Below are 22,507 nucleotides of genomic sequence, written 5' to 3' on the forward strand. Positions count from 1 at the left end.
CGAATAAAGTTGGAGTTGTTTTTCATCTCTTCTGCTCTTCTTTCTCTCTTTCTCTCGGTTAACACTTCTCGAATAACTGCATCTCTTTCGGGTAACACGGGTCACGAGTCTCGAATGTGGGTCGTGTATACGCGAAAACAACCAAACGTTTCGAACTCAACGCGCGCTCGCATTTATTCTGGTAAACGTGAACCGAGTGATTTTGCCTAAAGGCAGGAAAGAAGGTATATAATCTTGCGCTTGAAGCGCTTTGAAGCAATAACTCTTGAAATATACATTGATGAATGTTCATTGAACGATAAAAGATCAAGTTTTTCTTCAACTCTTTGATTGAAATTTTCGTTAATCCATATCATACGCGTGTAACCTAAATATTTTTATCTGTTTAAAAAAATATAGAAACTAAACTAAAAAAAATAGAAACTAAAAATATAGAAGCTTAGTTCTTGAAAAAAGCTAATTATATAAAAGATTTTTTTTCTTACAATTTAATTTTACATATCGTGATATTTCTAACAATCGACTGCACATAAAAAAATATCAAAAATCTGTAAGTGAAGAAAAATATGATGGTTCCGACACACATTGTGTATATTTCAGATATCGCTATCTGTAAAGTTCGGATGTGCTTGCCCTTTCAATTTCTCCTCTATTTTCTTGCTTCTTCACCTCTCTTTCAGCAAAATGCGCACGCAACTGAATCCTGACGAAAGAATAAACCGATATCGCGTTCAACTGACTGGATATTTCACGCTTGTTTTCGAAAATGTAATGATACTGTGTTCGATGAATTTAAACTAAAATCCAAACTGAAATGTGAACGTAACTTTTTCGTAAAACAATTTAATGGGATATATTTCGACATTTTAAAATTTGCTACTGATCAAAAGCCGGCGAAATAATATTTGTTTGTAAAAATCATGCTTTATTCGTAGAATGAAAAATAAAACGAAATGTATCACAAGCTATGAATGATTAATCCATCAAAAATATTGTATTATTTAATTTTATATTCAACATCATTTTTGAAACCACCTAAAGTGCACATCAACAAACATTTTCAGGAAAGCTAAATTATATGGCCTACTCTATACATCTCAATTATTTACATCTCTGTACATATCAAATTATTTTCAATTTTGTTTTCTATCAAAGTCTAATTGAATCGATAAAAATCATGAGATCATTTTCACTATTCTGTAATCATTGATACGATTGATCGAACGTTCGTTACCTCTAGTTACATGCAAAGCACGGGAGATAATGAAGACCTAACTAGAGTAACCGAATTGGAAAGCATGGGTAACTCGAGATTTGGCGAAAGATGGAAATGCCTGAGATTCTCGCGCTCTTCACTGATAATAGCTCTTAACGCAACTCCTAGTAACAGCGGAGATTCCTGGTCTGCACTTAACATAACTTTGCGTAATTATAGGCTGTACTGATTAAGAATAATCTTTACTCAACACCTGTATATCTATATATCTATATCTCTATATTAATAATTTCATGTTATGATTTCATGATATATTTGCGCTAAATATTTCGTATATGAATCAAATCATTTTTTTTTTCGCACCCTGAGATGAGAATTCCGAAGTATTTTGTAACTCTAACAATTCATCGTAAAAACATTCGTTCGATAGAGGTGATTAAATGGAGTGATTTTCTCTTGTGCAGGCTCAGCAGTAGCGATGATCGGAGCTAATCTGAGGTTCGGCATCGGCGCTTCCGGGAATGTCACGTCCAACGCCACTAAGGTGTTCCAGTGTCATCCCGGTGGTATGACCGAGGCCACTGTCATATTTAGCCTCGGTGCATTGGGGATGGGGGCGAATATCATCCTCATGGCGCTAATACTGGCGAAGCGACAGCTGCGCAGGTACGATAATAATCCGTCGAAGAACGATGCTTTACGATCGTGTTTCGATCCGGAAATAACACCAAAAATACCCGCATTATGATATTCGAGCGATGTTAGCTAAATAAAACCGCTTTGTTGGACGTGACATGCGAGCATTTTGTACAACGTTGTTAAAAGTTATAAGACCGTGATTTTTTGCGAATGGAGAGAACATAGGTTCGCAACATTGAACGCATGTAGAGCATGTGCATTGCTCTATTATACCCTTTATATTTTCGTAATATTCAAATCTATCATGTTCAGCTATTCGTATAAATTCGTATAGAAGCATTACGATAAAATAAAGCGAATTCACTGTAATATAACTTTTGAAATTTTCGGATAAAATTGAGTTAAGTCAACTCTCTCTCTCTTTATCCATGTCACGTACATGAATTTACTTTAATCTGGTGAAAGAGTATCTTTCTGAAACTTGTTAAACTTTAATTTGGAAAGTATATTGTGGCCAGGTGGTCAGATAAATTCCATACCTGTTTATCGAAAATTTTGTATATTATATAAAATATATTATATTATAAAATATATTATATATTATATATTATATATTATATTAAAATTTTGTATATTATATACTTACTATGTATTTGCGAATAAACAAAATATATATAGTCTATCTCTCGATATACTAAAATATCTGAAATATGATACATGAGAAATTGCAATGTTCCTAAATGTGGTATAAAACATATTGTGTTATCAATCTATAAAATTTTATTAACAAGAACGTTGAGAGAAAATAAATATTTTTTTTTAGAAATTACAAGCAAATAAAATATTTTCCCAATCAAATTTAAATAAACTTCAAGTAAAAGTTGTTTCAACAGAATTTTTAGTTTAGTCGATATTCGGCATAAATATTGATATGGAACACAATAAACATATATTTAAAAAAGATAAAATTTGATAAAATTTTATAAAGTTCGATGTATCACACTTTAGAAATATATTGCTTGTATATTTATAAATTTTTACTTTAAATATAATTTAATTGCAAATAAGACGTTATTTTATAGAATGCAATGTTGAGTCTAAAAATAGCGAAATAGGCAAAGATACAGCGAGACGGACAGAATAACGAACGAACATATTGACGCACATTTATCCTGGGATTTACAGATGGTCCCAGGGATTGTTATTCCACCAAGCCATGGTAGACTGCGCAAGAGCCGCTATATTGTTGCCTCTTGGCTCTAGTATATTGAATTGTCAGCCAGTTAACAAGTGCTCCCTAGTCGAGACTGCCTTTCTGTTGCTGGTGACCGTTTCCACGGTAAATATGCTAACAACCGTGTTAAACGACAGCCCGGTATTTCCAGAGAGCGACGAGGAGGCAGATCTCGCCGCTCCTCTACTGATGGACTCGCCCCAGGTAAAAATTATAACGCGCGCATTTGATGTGATTTCCATTCGCATGATTAGATATATTGCAACATTTAATTTAAAATGTCAATTCGCATATGTTCGTAAATTCCCAATTTCTAAGTCAAATTTAAACATATGTACTTATTGTTGCAATTTTTAGTCTCGAATTCTTTTAATTCACAACTTTAACTTGTAACCTTTAATCCTCCATTTTCAAAAAAATTTAAATCGCATATTTAACTTTTATCTGTTACAACATTCGCATTTTTATTGTATGTGTTGATTCTATGTTGTCTATGTTGTTGAGTCCGTCAATATTGAAATTGAAATACTTATGCAATTGTACTTTTATAATTAATTGAATAATTGTGTCAAATCTCTATAATTATAAATATTCACTTAATAAAATATATCGCTGTTAAGTATATTCTTACGTATGCTCAAGTCAATTTATATCGGTTTGCTTATGGCAAGCAATTGATCAAAAATATTGATCTATGAACAAACCGCGTGATTTTGACTAACGACGGTCGTTCATTTCGCATTCGAAATGAGAGAGATTTCCACCTAACCGCAGCATTGCGATGACGAATTTAGTGGTGACTGATTGCGGTGCAAACTGTCTGCATCACGCAATGCGGACTGTCGAGATGAATTAAATTTTTCAAGGAAAATTAATAGCGCCGTCGCAGTAAGACATTAACGTTCTTAGCAAAAAAACATAAAAAACATAAAAAGCCCGTTTAACGAATTAATCATTCGTAAAAGAAAATATAATGAATTTTTTAATCAACTTTAAAATGATCTTTATATTGAATTATAATAAATTCAAATATATAATATATATTAATAATGTTTTAATTTGCAAGTGTTGTCTAATTTAATTTAATGTAAATTATTAAAAAAGTATTCCACATCTTTACCTAATTTCTCACTCGATACAAAACAAATTTTGCTTTAAAAGAAATTTTTTATTTCAATTTATCTACCAATAAATTCATTTTGAAAATTGCGAGAAAGAATAGCGAATTTTCATATAAAAGAATCATTTATTTCCAAATTCATCAAATATGCTTCTAAAATTTGCAAATCTTATGAGAGATTTTATGCGATGACAGTGATTCGAGACATTAAATTCGTGCAATTAATTCCCCAACGATTCGGCTTCCCTGGGCACATGTAATAGCAGTCGGTTCCAAATTAATTTAACGCGATAATTTGCACGTCAAGCGATAGCCGACTCGCTTTTGCAGCAACAAAATTCTAATGACATGACGATAGTTAAACATGTAAAATGCCTATTACGATATACGCAAGAACATTATAACTGTGCTTTTAGCGTCAGAATAATTTTCGCGACTATATTAACCATATTGTGTCTTTCAGCTTCAGATTTTAATCTAATTTTTTTCAGTATAATTTATTATAGTTTTTCACAAAACAAGTTATCATGTTATAAATAAATTTTAAGCTAATAATAAAAAACTTACTTATTATTTAATTTAAAATAAAATTTATAAGAATTTTTACTTGCAATGTAATTATCAAGATATTCAATATTGAAATATTAAAAGTTGTAACAAAATGGAAATTCATTGCAATATTTTCAATTGCGAAAACAAAGAATATTTAAAATAACATTTCTTGTATTTTCCGATGAACGATTGTAACAGTATTTGATCAAAACTTGGCTCCGATAAACTGATCTCTGTTCTTTAAAATGGTGGATCAATTGCGGATTAGAGGATTTCACGAACCACTTTAAAGTAAACGAAGACATTGGGATTATTGTAAACTCGTTAAACAAGTCAATTAAAATATTCTAAATTAAATTACGTTTAATTAAATAAATAAATATAATAATTTATGTTTTCTAAAAATTTACATAATACCGTAACAATTAATAATTTCTGAAAATATTTTTGTTTTACATTACAAATTTATAATTGTATAAAAATACCCTATTGTGTTGTAAAAGATGGATCAGATGCATCGATATTTAATTTAAATTTGCAAATTTAAATTTACCTTTATGGGAGATAAATTCATACAAATTATTAGCGTTGATCAAATAATTGAATAGAATAACTTCGATTGAATATTTGCGGAGCTCGCCAAAAATTATTTGCACAACATCAAGTGTTTTAACTGAAACACGATACATGTACATTGTATCTTATTAATACAGGTAAGAGCAATAATAATTTACATTTCATATGTTTTTATATATATTAAAAACAAGATTCATATTTCTATCTTTGTAAAAATCTCCAAAAAGTCGTTATTAAATTAAATTAAATTAAATTTAATTAAATTTAATTTAATTTAATTTTTTACCAGGAAAAATTCGTAAGATTCGATTCGCAAAACGTTAGAAGTTTGCGAAATTCGTAAAACTCAAGAAAAATATCACGCGAATGGGAAAGTTCTTTTTCGCGAATTTTTTAACGATTTTTCATTGCAGTGCGTGCTCTTTGGCACTTTCATGATCTGGTTCGCCAGTATAACGATAAATTTGGGGCCTACGTTTCTCAGCGGAGCTTTAGCGGCTAACACGGAGAGCGGGCACAATACGCCTAGTTGCCCATTGATACATGGCCCTTTTCGTCACTATATACTCAACGTTCTCTGGATTGTCATCAATATCATTTGCGTGGCGCTCACGCTTTTTCATTTGAGAAAATTGCACAGGGATTTGACGAAAGCTAACGTCGAAGCGGTAAGCGACAATATCAATCATATATATTAAATAATTAGTCAAGATATTATTATGTATAACTATCGAAACTTACATTAATAAAAGTGTATATCAAATTACGAAACAATAAGAAAATTTATGTATATACTAATAAAAATATAACATCAACTTGGAATACAATTTTGGACGATTTTTATATATTTTAAATTTTTGCGAGAAGATTCTATTTAAGAGTTTTATATATTTTCTATTTAAGAGTTTTATATATTTTCTATTTAAGAGTTTTATATATTTTGATAAAACATTAATAAATCTTTTCTATTTTCAAACAACTGCGTTTATCTCTCAGGTACGAGTAGCTGGCCTTGTCACAACGCTCGTTAATGTGACAGGTGGACATCAGGGTGCAACTAATGCGCTTGCAACCGAAGACAGTGTGGTTGACACGAGAAACGGCACGACGCCGAAAGTAAGTCATTATATTAATAATTTTCCATGCATAAAGTGTATCTCTGCATGTATTAAAAATTAAATTTTCAAAAAAATAGAAATTTTCTGCTAAATCGTCACTTTTATCGATCCATAATTTATATAATTTTTTTTTACTTTAAATATAATTATCATCTCTAAATTAGTTTTTGGATACACTCGTTGCTTTTTACACTTACAAATGCAAATAAAACAATTGTATGTGTCAAGCAATGTGACAATGAAAGCGGCAGACGAGTATCAGAGATCCATAAAGTTTTCAAATTATTCAGAAATGACGCTCTCGATATATTTTAGAGGACAGGCGCCGTCGAGGAGCATCGGAAAATGAGGAATTACCTTAGAAGAATGGAACGCGAAGGCGTGCAAAGGGTGAAAATGTTCCTGGTCATAACGGCAGCATACGTCATATTCTGGGGACCATTGTTTTTCGTTACCTTAGTGCACCATCCTGTTATAGGCAATCCTACGGGTGTCGAGGTAATTAGAATGAATAGAGCATCGACGGAATGAGATAATGGGAAGTTTGTATCTGCTGTTGGCTTTTACGAAATTTAGACACTATCGATATTTGCTTCATAAATATCCCGGTCAATCGTAATAGTATATTGTGCGCACTTGCGATATCAGCATGCGAATATTAATACGCGTACCGCATACAAATGTTTCGCGCAAAATATTTTATTTTCGTAAAAAAAAAATAACAGTTAATATCACGTTTTTTTTATTTCGCAAATAATAATTATTAATTTCAGAAGATAGGTTCTTCGGAAATAATCAATAATTAATATATTAGCAGCTTAGGGCAACGGATGCATCATAGATATAAATAAATCTAATTGACAAGTCTCAAGTAGCGACAATCACGGGATTGAAATAAATTGCAAATATCAATGTTAATAATCTAATCTAGAAGAGCACAACATCTATAAATAAATATCTTTTTTTTTTCAATTCAAATATTAATGTTATGCATTCATCATTATAATTTGACATGGCACGGTATCTGAAACACGTGTGAAATATTATGAAGCTTGTGGAATAACATTGATTTGATTTTCGATACAAAATTGCGATAGAAATAAATCGAAAAGTTCGCGAAGAGACACGAAGCGTGAAAGTGGAACTCTTGTTCGATCGTACTAATATAGCTGATCGTGAATCGTGAGTCGATCGAGCGACTTCGCAGCTACGAGCTGAGAATTTCTTCCTGCGAGAATATAAATTTTCGAAAAAAGCAAATGCGCGTCGAAAAACTCAAAGGCATCGAAAAAACGCAGCAGTTTTGCTGATGCACCGTCGTAGCAGCTATGCACGAAATAGCTGCATTTAATCTTCTCAATAGATTCCCGATATTTTGGCAAAGCAAAAACCGTGATGCAGTGAAGAAATTTAAGAAAAAGAGATGATTTTTATTTATTTCCTAGTTAGATAAACATTTCAATATTTTTTCACGTACAAATTTGATAAAATCGCACTTAAAAAATCTCTTTTAAATACAATTTTTATTTATCTGGAGAGAAATTCATATAAATAAACATATTTTTCATTTTCTCGTAATTAATTTTGCTATATAATTCTTTTTTTTTAACTGCAGGTTAAATATTAGATTTTTTGCTCCTATTACTTCTCTTTCCAATTTATGACTACGTTGCTATCTAATTTTGCGTATCGGTGTTTGTAGATTTACATGTACAATTTATATCGTGCTATTACATGCTGCATCTAAATCACCGGGTTTCGCGGTTTCGTTTGTTATACCAGGTGACTCTGCACATTGCATATGTACATGCCTTCGTAAACCCGGCTCTGTTTCTCGCCCTACATCGGGGGTTACGACAGGGCATGTCGGACGTGTGTTGCGGCTGCTGTGAAAGCATAGCTCGATGGATCCTTGGATCCACCGCCACTAGTCCGATACAAAATGTCACGTTACCTCGATACGGGGCGCCGATGAATCTACCCTCACCGCCGGGTCCACCCTTAGCGGCGCCAGTTGCGCCGTCAGGATGCAATCTTACCGATGTGGCGCTCCTAAAACCACCCCTGCCACCGACTGCCAAACACTTACTGGTGGTAGGACACTCGGCCGAATGATCGTCGAAACTTATCGCGGAATTCGTTCCTAATGACTTAAAGACCGATCCTTAACGACTCAAAGACAATCGTCTTAATCACTTGAAGATTGATTCTTAATAGACTTTAAGACTAATTTTCCTTTGTCTTCTCGAAAATATTGATTTTTTATGACTCTTATCATATGAATATTTTACTAATTAAGTTTGTAAGAAAATATACAAATGTATAATATATTATTATACAGGACAATTCTATCGCGGTACCCGATCCCTGGAGTTTGACTTCAAGACCGAAGAGCACCTCCAGTCTTTACGAAGAGGAATTGTCTAGAAGACCGAGCCTTCTGCTGCCCCCACCTGCAGAATTGAACGATCTCCAAATGAGTCCGACAAGTAGCGACTTGCCCAGCGAATAAACGAGCAAATCAATTGTAAAAAAATTAACAACGCATCAGAAGACGATAACGTTAATTGATGACGTTAATTGGCTACAATGTAAGAAAAAATAATCGCAAAAATGATAAAAATAAATTTTTCGGGAAAAAACCTTCCTATAAAATCCTCTCCTGGAGCTTTATATATTCTAATCAGATTATTATATGTATATTGTCGATAAAGCCGAAATCAAATGAATCATATACTATAAATATTGCATCATCTAAATATTTTTTAAAGACGAGAGAGAGCAATTAATATACGTATATATGTATATATCAGCGAAGGCATACAAATATTTATATTTACGATTGCTCTTAAAACGTCTGAAAAACTTTTCGTTTTTATAGGTTTTAATAGTAATATCAAAGAGCCAAGATGGAACTCCATTATAAAATTATTCAATTTAATTCAAATCAAATTGTAAACTAGGTTGTAATGAATAAAATGATTTTCTGTGATGTTAAAAAGCGAGATACCAAGCTGTCGTGCAGTATAAAATTAATCACAAGGATAACGTATCTTGAATTTAAAAAATTATCGAAGACTTGATGTATACATTTACTTATACTTTTATGAGATACACGTACACTAGACTTAAAAATATCGACAGACTGACTTTTTTCACAAAATTCGTACTTATTCGTCCATGTCAATTTCAAACAAATCTCACGTCCAAAATTGTCAGTCGAAATAATTACTAAACATCATTGCTTTTATACCTGAAGAATAATCATTTTGTCGTATTTCAAAGATGTACATTCCATTTATCACAAATTTATGATATGAAACAATATATTTAATTGCTCGCAAGATGTCTCAGAAATAATAAAATTTTAGATTGTAAACAGTATTATAGTATATCTATCTATAATTATTAATTAATTGAAAATTAATATAGATAATAAAAAATAAAATTTACTTTATACAATTGGCAGTAAAATTCTAATTTTACATCAATTTATCAATAGTACATTCTTTGGGACATCTTGTACATATACATTAAACGATGAAAGTATGTTTGTTTATTATAAACCGTTCATCATAATTCCGCATATAATTTAATATAAAAATTAGAATATAATTATTTTTTATTAATTACGCATATTATGACAAAATTAATTAATAATAAGTAAAAAAAAAGAATGCGATAAATCGCAAAAAAAAAAGATTTAATCAACTGGGCATCATCTAAATATATCTGTGATTGCTTATGAACGTCCTAGTCTTCGTCCTGTGTAATATCACTAATAGATTTATATAAAGAAGATATATATATATTATGTTTATAGAAATAGAGAAAGCAGGTGATATGTGTAATATCTTAGAAATGTTGGATAATCGTGTATAATTTATAATCTGCTTTTTTCAGCTATACTTTTTGTAAAAACCTAACAAAACTGAAGAAACAAAGTGATTTTCTGACAAAGCAGAAGAGAAAAACAGCACATTAGAAAATGTAATTAAAGGAAAAAGATTTATAATCCCTTTCTTCGCGTTTAGGTACACTTACTAGATGTATATAATCAGATATGTGCAATTTTTCATAAAACCGCACTCGTGTGAGCTTTTTCATCTGGGGACTCAATCTTTTCTCGAGAACATATATTATATATATTGAATTACATATATATTTTCTATGCGAGATTTTAGAGACTGCACTCGTTGCAACTGCACGTTGCATCAGCGTTTCGCTGATTTAATTGCGCATTACACATCAATTATTTTACTTTGCCAATGAAAAATAGCGACTAAGAGTAAAACAGAGATAATATAAGTATTAATTTTATTCATTTATTTTGCAAAACTGGTAATAATCATAGCTCTTGCAAATGTAGGCAATTTTTACACAATATTTCATTTACTGTTAAAAATTCTATACAATATGTATTTAATCCTTTTTAAAATTCGTATTAATTATTCTTAAAGTGAATTCAACATTTATAGCAAAATAAAATTATGCTAAATTATTGTTATATTTTTAACTAAACTAAGAGAAAAGCAATATATCCTCCCGATATATTTCAAACTTTTGCTCATCTTACTTTTGCAATAAAGAAAAGCTCAAACATATTTCATATAATCCTGGTTAAGAATTTATGATATTGAATAGATTAATGTAATATTGAAGAATGCATTTAAAAAATAGCAGACTTTAAAAAACCAAGAAATAAATGAGAAAAAACTGTAATATTATATTAAAAAATTGAAGCTCAATTAATCGAACTTAAAAATGCTCAAAGTTCGATCAAATGATTTAAATTTTTATGTCACGTAACTTTTTAAAACACACAGAGATATATAATATTTCATACAAATTAAAAATATAATCCTAATTATGAGGATAAATAACGAAGAAAAATGATTTTGTATAAAAAAAATTGTAAAAATTATTCATATCAAGCTATGTCATTATTATCAGTTGGCAAATCATGATCATTTTTTGAATTAAATTTTTTAACTATAATATTTTAATATATACATATATATATATATATATATATATATATATATATGCATACATACATACATATATGAAGAATAAAATGCAAATATAAAATTTGCTTAACGGATCTTTCTTAATGTCTTTTTATATTGTTTATAAGTCCGATAAAAAAATCGAAATTATCGAAATTTCTATGAAATTACCAAAAATATGCATATTATTGGCCTCATTAAAATATATCTAATATATATATTAAAAATATATTAAAAGTGTTAGTATAGAATATTTTTTATTGTACAGCGAAATGCATATCAATGTAATGTCACGTATTTAGAAAATGAGTATGCAGCATAATATGTGATTTATGTGTTTATTAAAATTACGTGAAATTAATTCCTCACTTAATCATATCTTTCTTTATTTGCTGCAAACGTGTAAAAGCGGCGCAAAAAGATGCTGCTTAAATGGTCAATTAACTACTGTAACTATCACACTTTCTTCTTAAATATATCTCTCTCACATGTAATAAATGTCTAATATAAATTAATATAAAGTACGCGTAAGAGAAAATATCAGAATAAGACCGAAATTTTTTATTGTAATTTTATATATGCAATATCAAGAAAACAAAAATGGCCTATATATCCATAAATGGCAATTATAATTTTAAAAAAAGTAAAGAGAAAATAATAAAAATCATTCAATTGTATAAAAAAATATACAAAAAAATATATCTGAGTCGAAAATTTCGATGCTGTCATTAATTAAATATGTATTTGATGCACTATACAACTTATTTTTGCAACAATATTATCTTATTATTAATTGACATATATACGCACATATTCTACGATTGATATTTTTATTTCTTAACGGATTGAATGTAAAATTTGAAATCGTATCTGGATAATTTGAAATTTATCGAGAAATATACAAATATATATTAATTATATTAATCCCTGTGTGTAGAATCTATGTATTTAAAATTTTATAACGCGATATTTTAGAATTAGATTTATATAATTTGATTTATTTTCAACCCTTCATTTTGTTTCAAATTTTGTAAAAATTAATTTTTTTGAAAGCGTGCTTGAAAGCTAAAGCACTGGAGCGAATTATTCTAAATAATCTCGTCAGGGAAAAGTATTATTAAGAATATGTCTAAGCAAATGGCGTCTGAGAAATTATTGTCGCAAATTGACAGCAAAGTATGCGACATTATATAAGTTATATAATCCATAAATCATGAATATTTGTCATAGGAAGAAAAAAGAGAGCATACATTATATTTAAATGTAATAATAATATAAACCTGTTCACGTATTTGAAATAAAGGTCTGTGTAATGTATGTAACCATATGTTTAATTTCCTATCAAACAATTTTTTCTTTCAAATATCAACGAAATGTGTTTAAAATATATGAAATATGATGAAATATATATATATATATATATATATATATATATATATATATATATGTCATCAAAAAACTATTTTATATTTTCTTCGGAAATAAAAGCGAAAAAATTATACCATTTTACATTAATATAAACTGAAAATGTCATAGCCTTATTATTATTTTTCAAGATATTCTAAACACATTGTTAAGAAAATATTTAATTATCTGTCTCACGTTGTCACTTACCTGTTCGAAACCACCTAGTATTTCTGTTGTGTCCATCGCCGAATTCATAGCTATCGATCTCAGCTTCTGACCCGTCAAAGTAGCAAGTAAGCGAACTACATTGCTCTTCCCACAACCTGAAGGACCAACCTGTAATATTAAGATTAAAATATGATTAATTAAAAATGAAAAATTATCATAGAAGACATATATAAAACAATATAATAAATAAATATATACATACAAGTATAGACATCCAATTCATCTTAACGCATTGCATGAGGCTTTTTAATATCGTTTTCTGATCTCTGAGCACTAACAAATTACAGTCCTCGTCTGCGTAACAATTTTTCCGGTTTAGCATCATATCACCGACGAAAATTTCATCTGCCGTGATGTGCATCGGCAGCTGATTAGGTGGGAGTGGATATTTTTCGGATGAAAACATTTCTTGATATATATGATAAATCTGTAAAATAAATTCATAATATAAATACTCTATAATATTAAATAGACAATTCTACGTAATTTTAATTCGCGATCTTATAATATCGATGAGCTTACCTTTTGCCGATCTTCATTAGTCCTCATTCTATTAACATAAATAAGTTCCACACTATCACTCGGATTAAAATACTGTTTATCGTTACGAAATTTATTAGAAGCAGCTTTAATAGTCATTTCACACCATCGAGTGATATCTCGCAGATTCATTTCCCACGGGGATCCGGCATGTCCCCACACAACACCAATTTCCGACGCTAATTTACTATTAAACTGTACCATATCATTGATCAAGTGCGTAGGAAGTTGTGGAAATTGTACACCGATTATAAACTTTAAGTCATCCTCCATTAATGCTTCTATAGAAACCTGCAAAAGTAATAATCTTAGAATACAGAAGTTATACTTTGACAATATTCTATCAAATTCTGTAAATAATACCTGAGTAAATCTATTTAAAAAGGATTTCGGTAATCCTCGTCTAGCTCCGCCCTGCCGTAAGGGATTTTGACAACCAAACAATCTTGTGCCAGGTTTGACCGAGAACGTCTTCCCTAGTTCAGGGATATATATCTCTCCTCTGTGATCGAAACAGGCGTTAAGGCCTTCTAAGACCGACTGTGAGGCTAGATTTAATTCATCGAGCAAGATCCAATATCCAGCTCGTAAAGCTCGCAAAAACGGCCCATCTCGCCATGCAAATTCGCCGCCTTCTCCACCTTCTACAGGAAGATCGGTGCCGAACAAATCGGATACATCCTATAAAAAATTTCATTTATATTAATTTTCAAAACAATATGTATTACTTTGATGACGATGCTGAAATGCTCCTGTATCGCTTTTATGACACATACCGTTTGGTCACTTAAATTGATTCTAAGCAAAGTTTGTCCTGCGGCTTTGGCGAGTGCGGAAACCAGACTGGTTTTTCCAACACCTGGACTTCCTTCCAGCAAGATCGGTTTGTTTAACTGCAATGCTCTTAATAGTTTCAGCGTATTCAGCTTTGTAACAGGAGTTGTAAATGTAAAAGCATAATTTTCGGAAGAGGATAAACTTTTCTTAATATAAAACGGTGATATGCCAAATACATCTGAAGTATCTATAACAACTTCGTTCACCCGAGAAGTTTCCACATTAAGATCAGATCTTATATTTTTAACCTCTAATCTAATAAATCGGAGAGCTGCCTCTGCAAAGTCTCTTAATTTGCTGGTACTAAACAATAAATAAAAGTTAATTATTAGATATTGAATTCTTTGTTGCATCAAGTAGATGAGTGTTATGTTAAACGCGATATATCTCAATAGAATTTATATATCTATCGATGTAAAATTAATAAATTAATAAATAAAATTAATAAAGTAAAATAAGTAAATAAGTAAAATTAATAGATAATTTAATTTGATAAAATTTATCTTAATAAATTAAATTCTTTATGTAATTTCTTGTTTGTAAGATTTAACAAATTAAATTCATCCAAAATTTTCATATGCCAAATTAATATTAATTGCCAAATATAACGCTCACCTCTCCGATCCTGTGCAACCAGATCCGAGGCTATCGATATACGTAAGGCAAGCACCGTGATAATATGCTTCTTCGACCGTTAATTTTGACACGAGTGCATCACACTGAGTGCACGTGTTTATGAAATCGACCCAAGTAAGTACATCTCGTATGGTCACAATAAACTTTTTGCCCACTTCAGTCATGTGTAACCATTCGGTGAATTTCAATATCGCAGTAGCGACGGATTCTTTCGTCGATTGCGAATCGATGCGAAGATTGTGCACTATTATGTCGCACCAATCGTCCCTTGCCATACATCCTTCGCACCACACCTCGGTGAAGCGATTCCGCAAAGCAGGTGAGAGTTCCTTCTTACCGTAATCACCACCAGGATTCATCGTGCCAATAAATACAAATTTTTCATCTGCCACAATCACGGCATTTCCTTCACCATGTGAAGCCTCGATTCCCCTTTCGGGCAATAAAAGACTACGTTCCGGTTCTATAACATAAAAAAATTAAGAAATAAATTTCGTAATAATAAAATGAATTAAATTTTATGTTCTTTCTTGTTATTTTCAAGTTTTTATCAATAAATTCGCGGTTTATACTTACCCAGCAATGAATTTAATCGCTCCAAAACGCTATCATCGGCCAATGAGATCTCATCGGCTAAAAACAGATCGCCGTTACGCATGGCATTTATTACAGAACCGTCCACCCACTCGAAAAGTCTCTTGTCACCTTCAGCACGCTCTCGAACTGGTCGTAAATTTCCCAAGAAATCGGATGACTCGGTATGCATGTGACAATTGACGCTGCGCATAGTTTGACCGTTGATAGCGGCGATCAATTGGCAGACAGTAGTTTTGCCTCCACCGGTCTCTCCGACTAAAAGCACCGGTTCCTTGAATTGGCATGATTTCTTTACCAATACCGCCATTCTACGCATATGATAAGTCCACACGATGTGCTCGAAGCCTGGGATCTTGTTGTTCAAGATCTTCTCCAAAATGTGTCTTGTCACAAGCGAAGTTTTGTCATTCAGTGTAAACAAATTATTAGGATCCACGTCTCTCTTCAGATGCTTTTTTATCACTTGTCTTATTTGGTCCGCTTCCTCCGCACGGCGGACTTTAGCTGCTAGAACGAGGTAACCCTCATCCGCCATATGTTGATTCCAATCGTAAAATGTGTTGCCTACATCTGCTAATCTATACCTCTCGCCCCAACGGAACAGATCTCGCAAAGTTATAAATCCCTTTTTACCAGCGAAAGCCGCTGTACTCTTACGTCTTATTTGAAGCTCCATCATTACGTCAATTACTTGTTTGCAATATGATTCGGGCATATCGCATCTTTTGTGAAGTATTATCTGTAATTCATTCGGTGGTATTTCATCGAAATGTAATTCTACGAATCGATTTCTGAACGCTCGAGACAGAACTTTTCGGCCACCGTAAAGTCCAGGAGGATTTTGTGTCGCGAATAGCATAAAGTGTTTGTGCGCTTTCACGACTTGTTGCGTTTCGGGTATAAAGAGTTCCCTATTGTCATCGAGGACTCGATTTAAAGCTTCCAGGACGTCGCTTGGGGCTAAATTTAACTCGTCCAAGATAATCCAATATCCTTTACGCATCGCATCAACTAGAATACCTTCTTTGAACACCAGTTTACCAGTTTCGTCCGCGATATAATTTCCGACATACTCCTCTAAATCTGTATGTTCATGATTGTTTATTCGAACACAAACATGTCCTGTAATCTTCGCAAGATAAGTAATCAAGCTAGTCTTTCCTACTGATGTATCGCCTTGTAATAAAACTGGGATTTTCCCAATCGACACTGCTCTCACCAAATCTTTCAAATTTTTTCTGATAGAATCAGTCAATATGTAATTACTAGGTACTTCAGGCGTCAAACTTCCTTGAAGAATCCAATATCCTTCGATATATATATATTGTTCATCCGGACTGCACTTTAGCTTCGGTATGCGATTGCCAAGGAAGGCTTTGGCATTCTGATTATGCAAGATAGCTTTCGTGATCATTTCCTGCACGATTGGATACGAATTGTAATCTAACTGTGTCAAAAAACTTAGAGAGAAAGCTTCGTACAGAGATCTCTGGAGATTGCTACAGGGATTCGATGCAGAAATATACAATGCGCGACATAGAGTTCTAAGACTGTAATGCGGCTTATGCGCCGTACCGTCGAATAATGTATTCGTAGCTTCTTTTCTTACATTCAAATAGAATTTCACGATCTCCTCGTGCATTTTCACAGGTATATCCAGAGTTTTCAGATAAGAGTTCACAAGTAATCGGAGATCCGGTCGTGCAGTTAGCTCGTCGATATAGAACTCAGTAAATCTGTTCCTCAAACCAATCGGTAGATCTTTCTTACCGACATCTGTGGCTGGATTCATACAGGCAAACACTGTGAAGTCAGGATGTTTCTTCACAAGCTCACCCTCACCATGTTCGTATAACAGCGGCTCTGAAGAATTTTCCAGCAAACTGGAAAGACATTCCAATGTCTCCGCACTCGCAAGATTTATTTCATCTAAGAGAACCCAATCACCATTTCGCAAAGCTTTGATCAAACTTCCTTCCATAAAAGAGAATGCAAAATGACTCTTCACTTGACTTTTCAGTTTATTAAGTTTATTCCGTATGTTCTTCCATCGTTTTAGCATATCTAGATTCTTGCGTTTCTTTTCATACAGCTCGATGCTTGGTTTATCTTTAAGTGCCAGTAACTCTTTTAGCTTTTCCGTCTGTTTTGTTACGCCAACGTGCGTAGCTCGAAACATGTAAGCAAGAACACGATTCCAATTCTCCTGTTTATAACTCAGAAATAAGTTCTCCAACCATTTCTTGTTTGGTTCTTTCTTAAAATAAATATCAAACAAATCGTTGAATTCATTTAGAACAGGTGAGACTAGGAATTTTAAATCTACCGGTTTGTAGCCACCTAATAAATCGATACTGTCACTCTGCTGATTCATATTTATAATTGTCAACTTGTGATTAGTGCTCTTAGCCAAATATTGTACTGCACTCGTTTTTCCAGTACCCGTCTCACCGACGAGGAGGACAGGCTCTTTTTGCATGATGCAGCTAGCTATGCGTTCTAATAAACATGCAGAAAGTCTTGTAAACGAGAAATTAATATTTTCTATATGCATTCTCTGAAAATTTTGTGCTTTCTTGCGAGGCAATTGCGCTCTACCCGCTATCAGAACATTGGAACGCAAATCTATGATAGGTTTATGCAAGTCGCAGAAGAACTCTGCTTTAGTTTCTACAATACCGAGCTTGCCAGCCACCATCTTGGCCAAGTTTAATCGTTGGCCTATAAAAAAATCATCAATAATATAAATAAAATCTTCTTTAACTAATTCTCTTAATGTCACATTATAAAGAAAAAAAAAGAAATAACATACTTAACATACTTTATAACATACTTTAAAAAAATAAGATAAAAACATACTTTTATCAGATACCGAATAGCAAAAGATATCCAAGGCATCCTGATATATTTTTAATGCAGTATTTGGCGATGATACATCAAAATCGACGATAGCTCTGGAACACCATTTTAATAAATCTCGTGTTGATGTCTGTCGTCCAATCTTTAATAATGTTATAATATTATTTGTATCATTTTCATTATCATGATGTCCTACAGAAAACAACAAGAACACATCTACTATTCTAGTAGCAATAGTGGTCAGTTTTGGAAATAATGTTCCGACTACAGTCACTAATTCATCCTTGGATAGAGATTCCATATTTAGACAGAGCCAATGTTTTTGTAATAAACTCAAAGATCCTGTGACATGCTTTTGAATGCCTGTAGTAGATATCATCAATCGCCGAGTGACAAATAATTGAAATCTACTATTAGCATAAACGGTATCGCGATAGCCAGGTACACAAAGTGTTCCTGTTTCCATCAAATTGCTCAGGACGCTGATTATGTCCAGAGCAGCGCTATCTATGTCTTCTAATAACAACCATTTGCCAGCAATAACCGCTTGTGTGAGTACACCCGGTTGCCAAACAAATTCACCAGGTACATCAGTACACTTGTACATCCCCAGTAACATCTTCGAGTCAGTCTGATCGCCTAACTGCACTTTGACAAAGTTTGACATGTCGTGTCCAGTGATTTTGGCTAAATACTCTACTAAAGCTGTTTTACCACAGCCCACTGGACCTTGCAAGCAGATACATTTTCTGGAACCAATAGCCATGGCCAAACTTTGTATATTTTTCATCATAGATGGGACTGGAACTAAATTATGAGAGCTTTGATTATTCCCAAGAGTAGGTAATAAGATGCCACTAACTGATATGATAGATGAGATATTTTTAACTATATTTTCCATCGATTCAAAGCTTGCACAAGCAATTCTATTATCTATCTTCTTGTCTTCATAATCAGTCAGAAATTTTTCAAAATTTGGAATAAATGCTTGTGCACATAACAATTTTGTTAATTCAGACATGTTCAAAACTATCGCTATGCATTTTAAGGCAGCCCTAGAAAAAATTTTTTGTTTTCAAAAACAGATAATTAAAATTTTTTTGTTATTATAAAATTGATTATTCTTTCTAACAAGTCAAAACTGCTATTAGTAAATTCACTGCAATGTTCCTACCATTTTACTCTATCATCTGCATTTGTTACATATTTATAAAATTTGGACCAATTCCATTTATGTTTAAAATGGCTAACAGCAGACTGTAAAATGTTATAACACGCAATAACAATATCATATTCAGATACTGTAGAGACATTATATGATAATTTTTTTGTATTTCGCCTTTTTGCAGGTGTAACCGTTTCAGAAGAGTTTGTATCGTGAAACTCAAATGGTGCTGGATTAACATCAAAATAGTGTAAAACAAATCTGAAATAACAAAATATTATAATATATTAGTGAAAAGAATCTTAGTACTATATGCAAAAAGATAAATTTAATAATTTATATTTTCTATTATTAGCAAGAAAAATATTTATATTAATATATTTATATATATTTCATATATATTTAAATCATATACAGGGTGGCCCCGAATGTCCCAACCAGACTTTGAGATCTTATAGGAAATTTAATTCTGAACAAAAAATTGCGTATAAACATGGGTCAAAAAATGCTTCCTTAAGAAGTTATCGCTCAAAAACCTCTGATGAAGGAAGAACAAAAGGTGAAAAGAAAATGAAATAAAAAAAAATTGAAACTACATAAATTTCTTGAAAAAAATGATAAAAATAAAAAATAAAAATCTTTTTCTTTTATGAAAATAAAATAATTTTTTTTTTAACTAACTTTTATTTTACTTCTTAAGGAAGCATTTTCCGACTCATGTTTATAGGAAATTTTTTGTTCAGAATTAAATTTCCTATAAGATCTCAAAGTCTGGCTGGAACATTCGGGACCACCCTGTGTATGTATATATATACATACATGCACATATCACATTGTCAATAAAGTTTATTAAAACTAAATTAAATTTAAAAAATTTCAACAATGTCAAAAATCAATTACTTGTCAATCTTGTATGAATAAAATATATAAATGAATAAAACAGCAAAATGTTATATAAATTAGATTTCCTAATATAAAAAGTTGATTGTATATAAAAAATTATACACAATTCACAAAATAAATATATATCAAGAATGTACATACGTTTTTAGTAAATCTTGATTAGCTAAAAGCAATTTTCCTAATATAACGCAATTTAATCTATGAACAATATCCTTGTCGATTAGTGCAGACTGTATACTTCTATCACTTGTAGATATCGCCAATGAAACAAGTGCTGGTAAAAATTCTGGAAAACAGTCAGCAACATCTTCTGTACACTCTGGCTGCATTAAAAATTCACATAATATTTCTAAAATTCTGTGATCCTCGAGTTGTTGGGATCCCTAAAGAAATAAAGAAGAAATTGAATACATATTAATTTTACATAATGTGTCGTCACAGTTCCCTAACAACACATATGTCCAAAAGACGTCTATAGAATATCTAAAGAACAGCCAAAGGATATTTTATATCCTCTGGATGTTTTCTCGATGATCTCTGGATATCTTTTGAACACGTGTGTTGTTAGGGTTATATTTAACCGTCTCTTTCAAATTTATAATAATTATAATCTAATTCAAATTATTATTAATATATAATTATATAATATGGATATAATTCTGATAATAAAGATGAATAATAATTTGAACTAGATTATAATTAGTATTAATTATTTTGAAAGAGACAAACACGATTAAATATAACGTTAAAAAATATTATAAAAATAATATTTACTTCGGAAGAAAATCTTTGCTTATACTTCTCATTTCGCTCAAAGAAACTTGACAATTTTGCAACTAACATTGTATCTTTTTATTTTACTCTTTTATCACACAAGACGCGGTGCCCACATGCAACCACATGTACTTCTTCTTCTTCTTCTTCTTCTGTTAATGGCACCGCGCAATTTAAACTATGCCCATGCTGCCAGATGACTTAACCACATGTACGATTATGCGATTATTTGAAAAACCACGTGCAGAGTGTGCAGAGGCAGGCGAATCAGGCTTTTCGCGCATGCGCGGCAAACGAGGCCTCAATGAAGTATCTCATACAGACAAAAAAGTGTGCCAATGGTCAACTGAAAAAATGTTCTCTTAGAAAATTATTTTGAATCATCAACAGCACACATTTTTATCATATACTATACGAATACGAACTCACGATTATTTATTAAATATCACAAAACTTTTAATAAACTGTGTCTCACTCAACTATATGTCTGTATGCCAAGTAATTTTCTTCGAGTCCGCCAAATCTTCCACAAGTGGTACATCGCTGATGCAGAGAGCAGAGAAAAGACTGAGAGATGTCATGGTCTGCTTTTAGGCACTTTTAAGTGATCCCTGAAAGCGATACTCCCTCTATGAACATTGAAAACATGGACATGAACTACAAAGCCAAAGACCATGAACTGTACTCAGAGAGTAACGTACAATGTGCACAATTTCTGGTTTTGTTCCGTGCTAAAAGCACGAAATGCCGGTAACACCAGTGCTGTATAACACACTTAGTAAATTGATAGTAAATAAATTATTAAATCGCGAAAGATACTGTAATATTCAAAGATAAAATAAATATTTTTCTATATTCATTGTCATATTTATATCTTTTAATTTACAAAATACCTACTGTGGGATAAAAACATGTTTAACCGTATTTATATAAATCTTCTTAATTAGCAGTAAACTAATCTTTGATATTTATCAAACATTTTTTTAATTATTTAAAAATTTAATTATTAATAAATGTATAGAATTTGTCAAATTAATCACTGATTCTTATGAAGTTTTTATAATTAAGACAAAATTTCCGCGAAAACGCGACGACGC

At 31.7% G+C, this 22,507-nt stretch overlaps 2 protein-coding genes across 5 annotated transcripts in view; one reads left to right on the plus strand and one right to left on the minus strand.

Moving 5' to 3' along the window:
• Positions 1-9,117, plus strand: part of LOC105251377 — a 42,977-nt gene extending 33,860 nt beyond the window's left edge. For all 4 annotated transcript variants that reach the window (XM_025410115.1, XM_011258166.2, XM_011258192.3 and 1 more), the window contains 7 exons: positions 1,681-1,882; positions 3,041-3,293; positions 5,751-6,005; positions 6,334-6,453; positions 6,771-6,953; positions 8,238-8,549; positions 8,797-9,117. In XM_025410115.1, the coding sequence (XP_025265900.1) occupies positions 1,681-1,882; positions 3,041-3,293; positions 5,751-6,005; positions 6,334-6,453; positions 6,771-6,953; positions 8,238-8,549; positions 8,797-8,967 (1,496 nt within the window). In that variant the 3' untranslated portion in view covers positions 8,968-9,117. The remainder of the gene's footprint in view (positions 1-1,680; positions 1,883-3,040; positions 3,294-5,750; positions 6,006-6,333; positions 6,454-6,770; positions 6,954-8,237; positions 8,550-8,796) is intronic.
• LOC105251396 (midasin) overlaps positions 1-21,638 on the minus strand; it is an 89,982-nt gene extending 68,344 nt beyond the window's left edge. The window contains exons 1-11 of the mRNA XM_011258204.3: positions 21,411-21,638; positions 20,778-21,019; positions 19,743-19,994; positions 18,569-19,623; positions 15,689-18,430; positions 15,092-15,575; positions 14,416-14,779; positions 14,003-14,320; positions 13,622-13,930; positions 13,302-13,526; positions 13,079-13,207 (exon numbers count right to left, since the gene is read on the minus strand). Coding sequence (XP_011256506.1) covers positions 13,079-13,207; positions 13,302-13,526; positions 13,622-13,930; positions 14,003-14,320; positions 14,416-14,779; positions 15,092-15,575; positions 15,689-18,430; positions 18,569-19,623; positions 19,743-19,994; positions 20,778-21,019; positions 21,411-21,479 — 6,189 coding nt within the window. The 5' untranslated portion in view covers positions 21,480-21,638. The remainder of the gene's footprint in view (positions 1-13,078; positions 13,208-13,301; positions 13,527-13,621; positions 13,931-14,002; positions 14,321-14,415; positions 14,780-15,091; positions 15,576-15,688; positions 18,431-18,568; positions 19,624-19,742; positions 19,995-20,777; positions 21,020-21,410) is intronic.
• Between the last annotated feature and the right edge of the window lie 869 nt (positions 21,639-22,507).

The sequence above is a fragment of the Camponotus floridanus genome, unplaced genomic scaffold (assembly GCF_003227725.1).
Source record: "Camponotus floridanus strain SB8 unplaced genomic scaffold, Cflo_v7.5 scaffold3, whole genome shotgun sequence".
Classification (NCBI taxonomy): Eukaryota; Metazoa; Arthropoda; class Insecta; order Hymenoptera; family Formicidae; genus Camponotus; species Camponotus floridanus.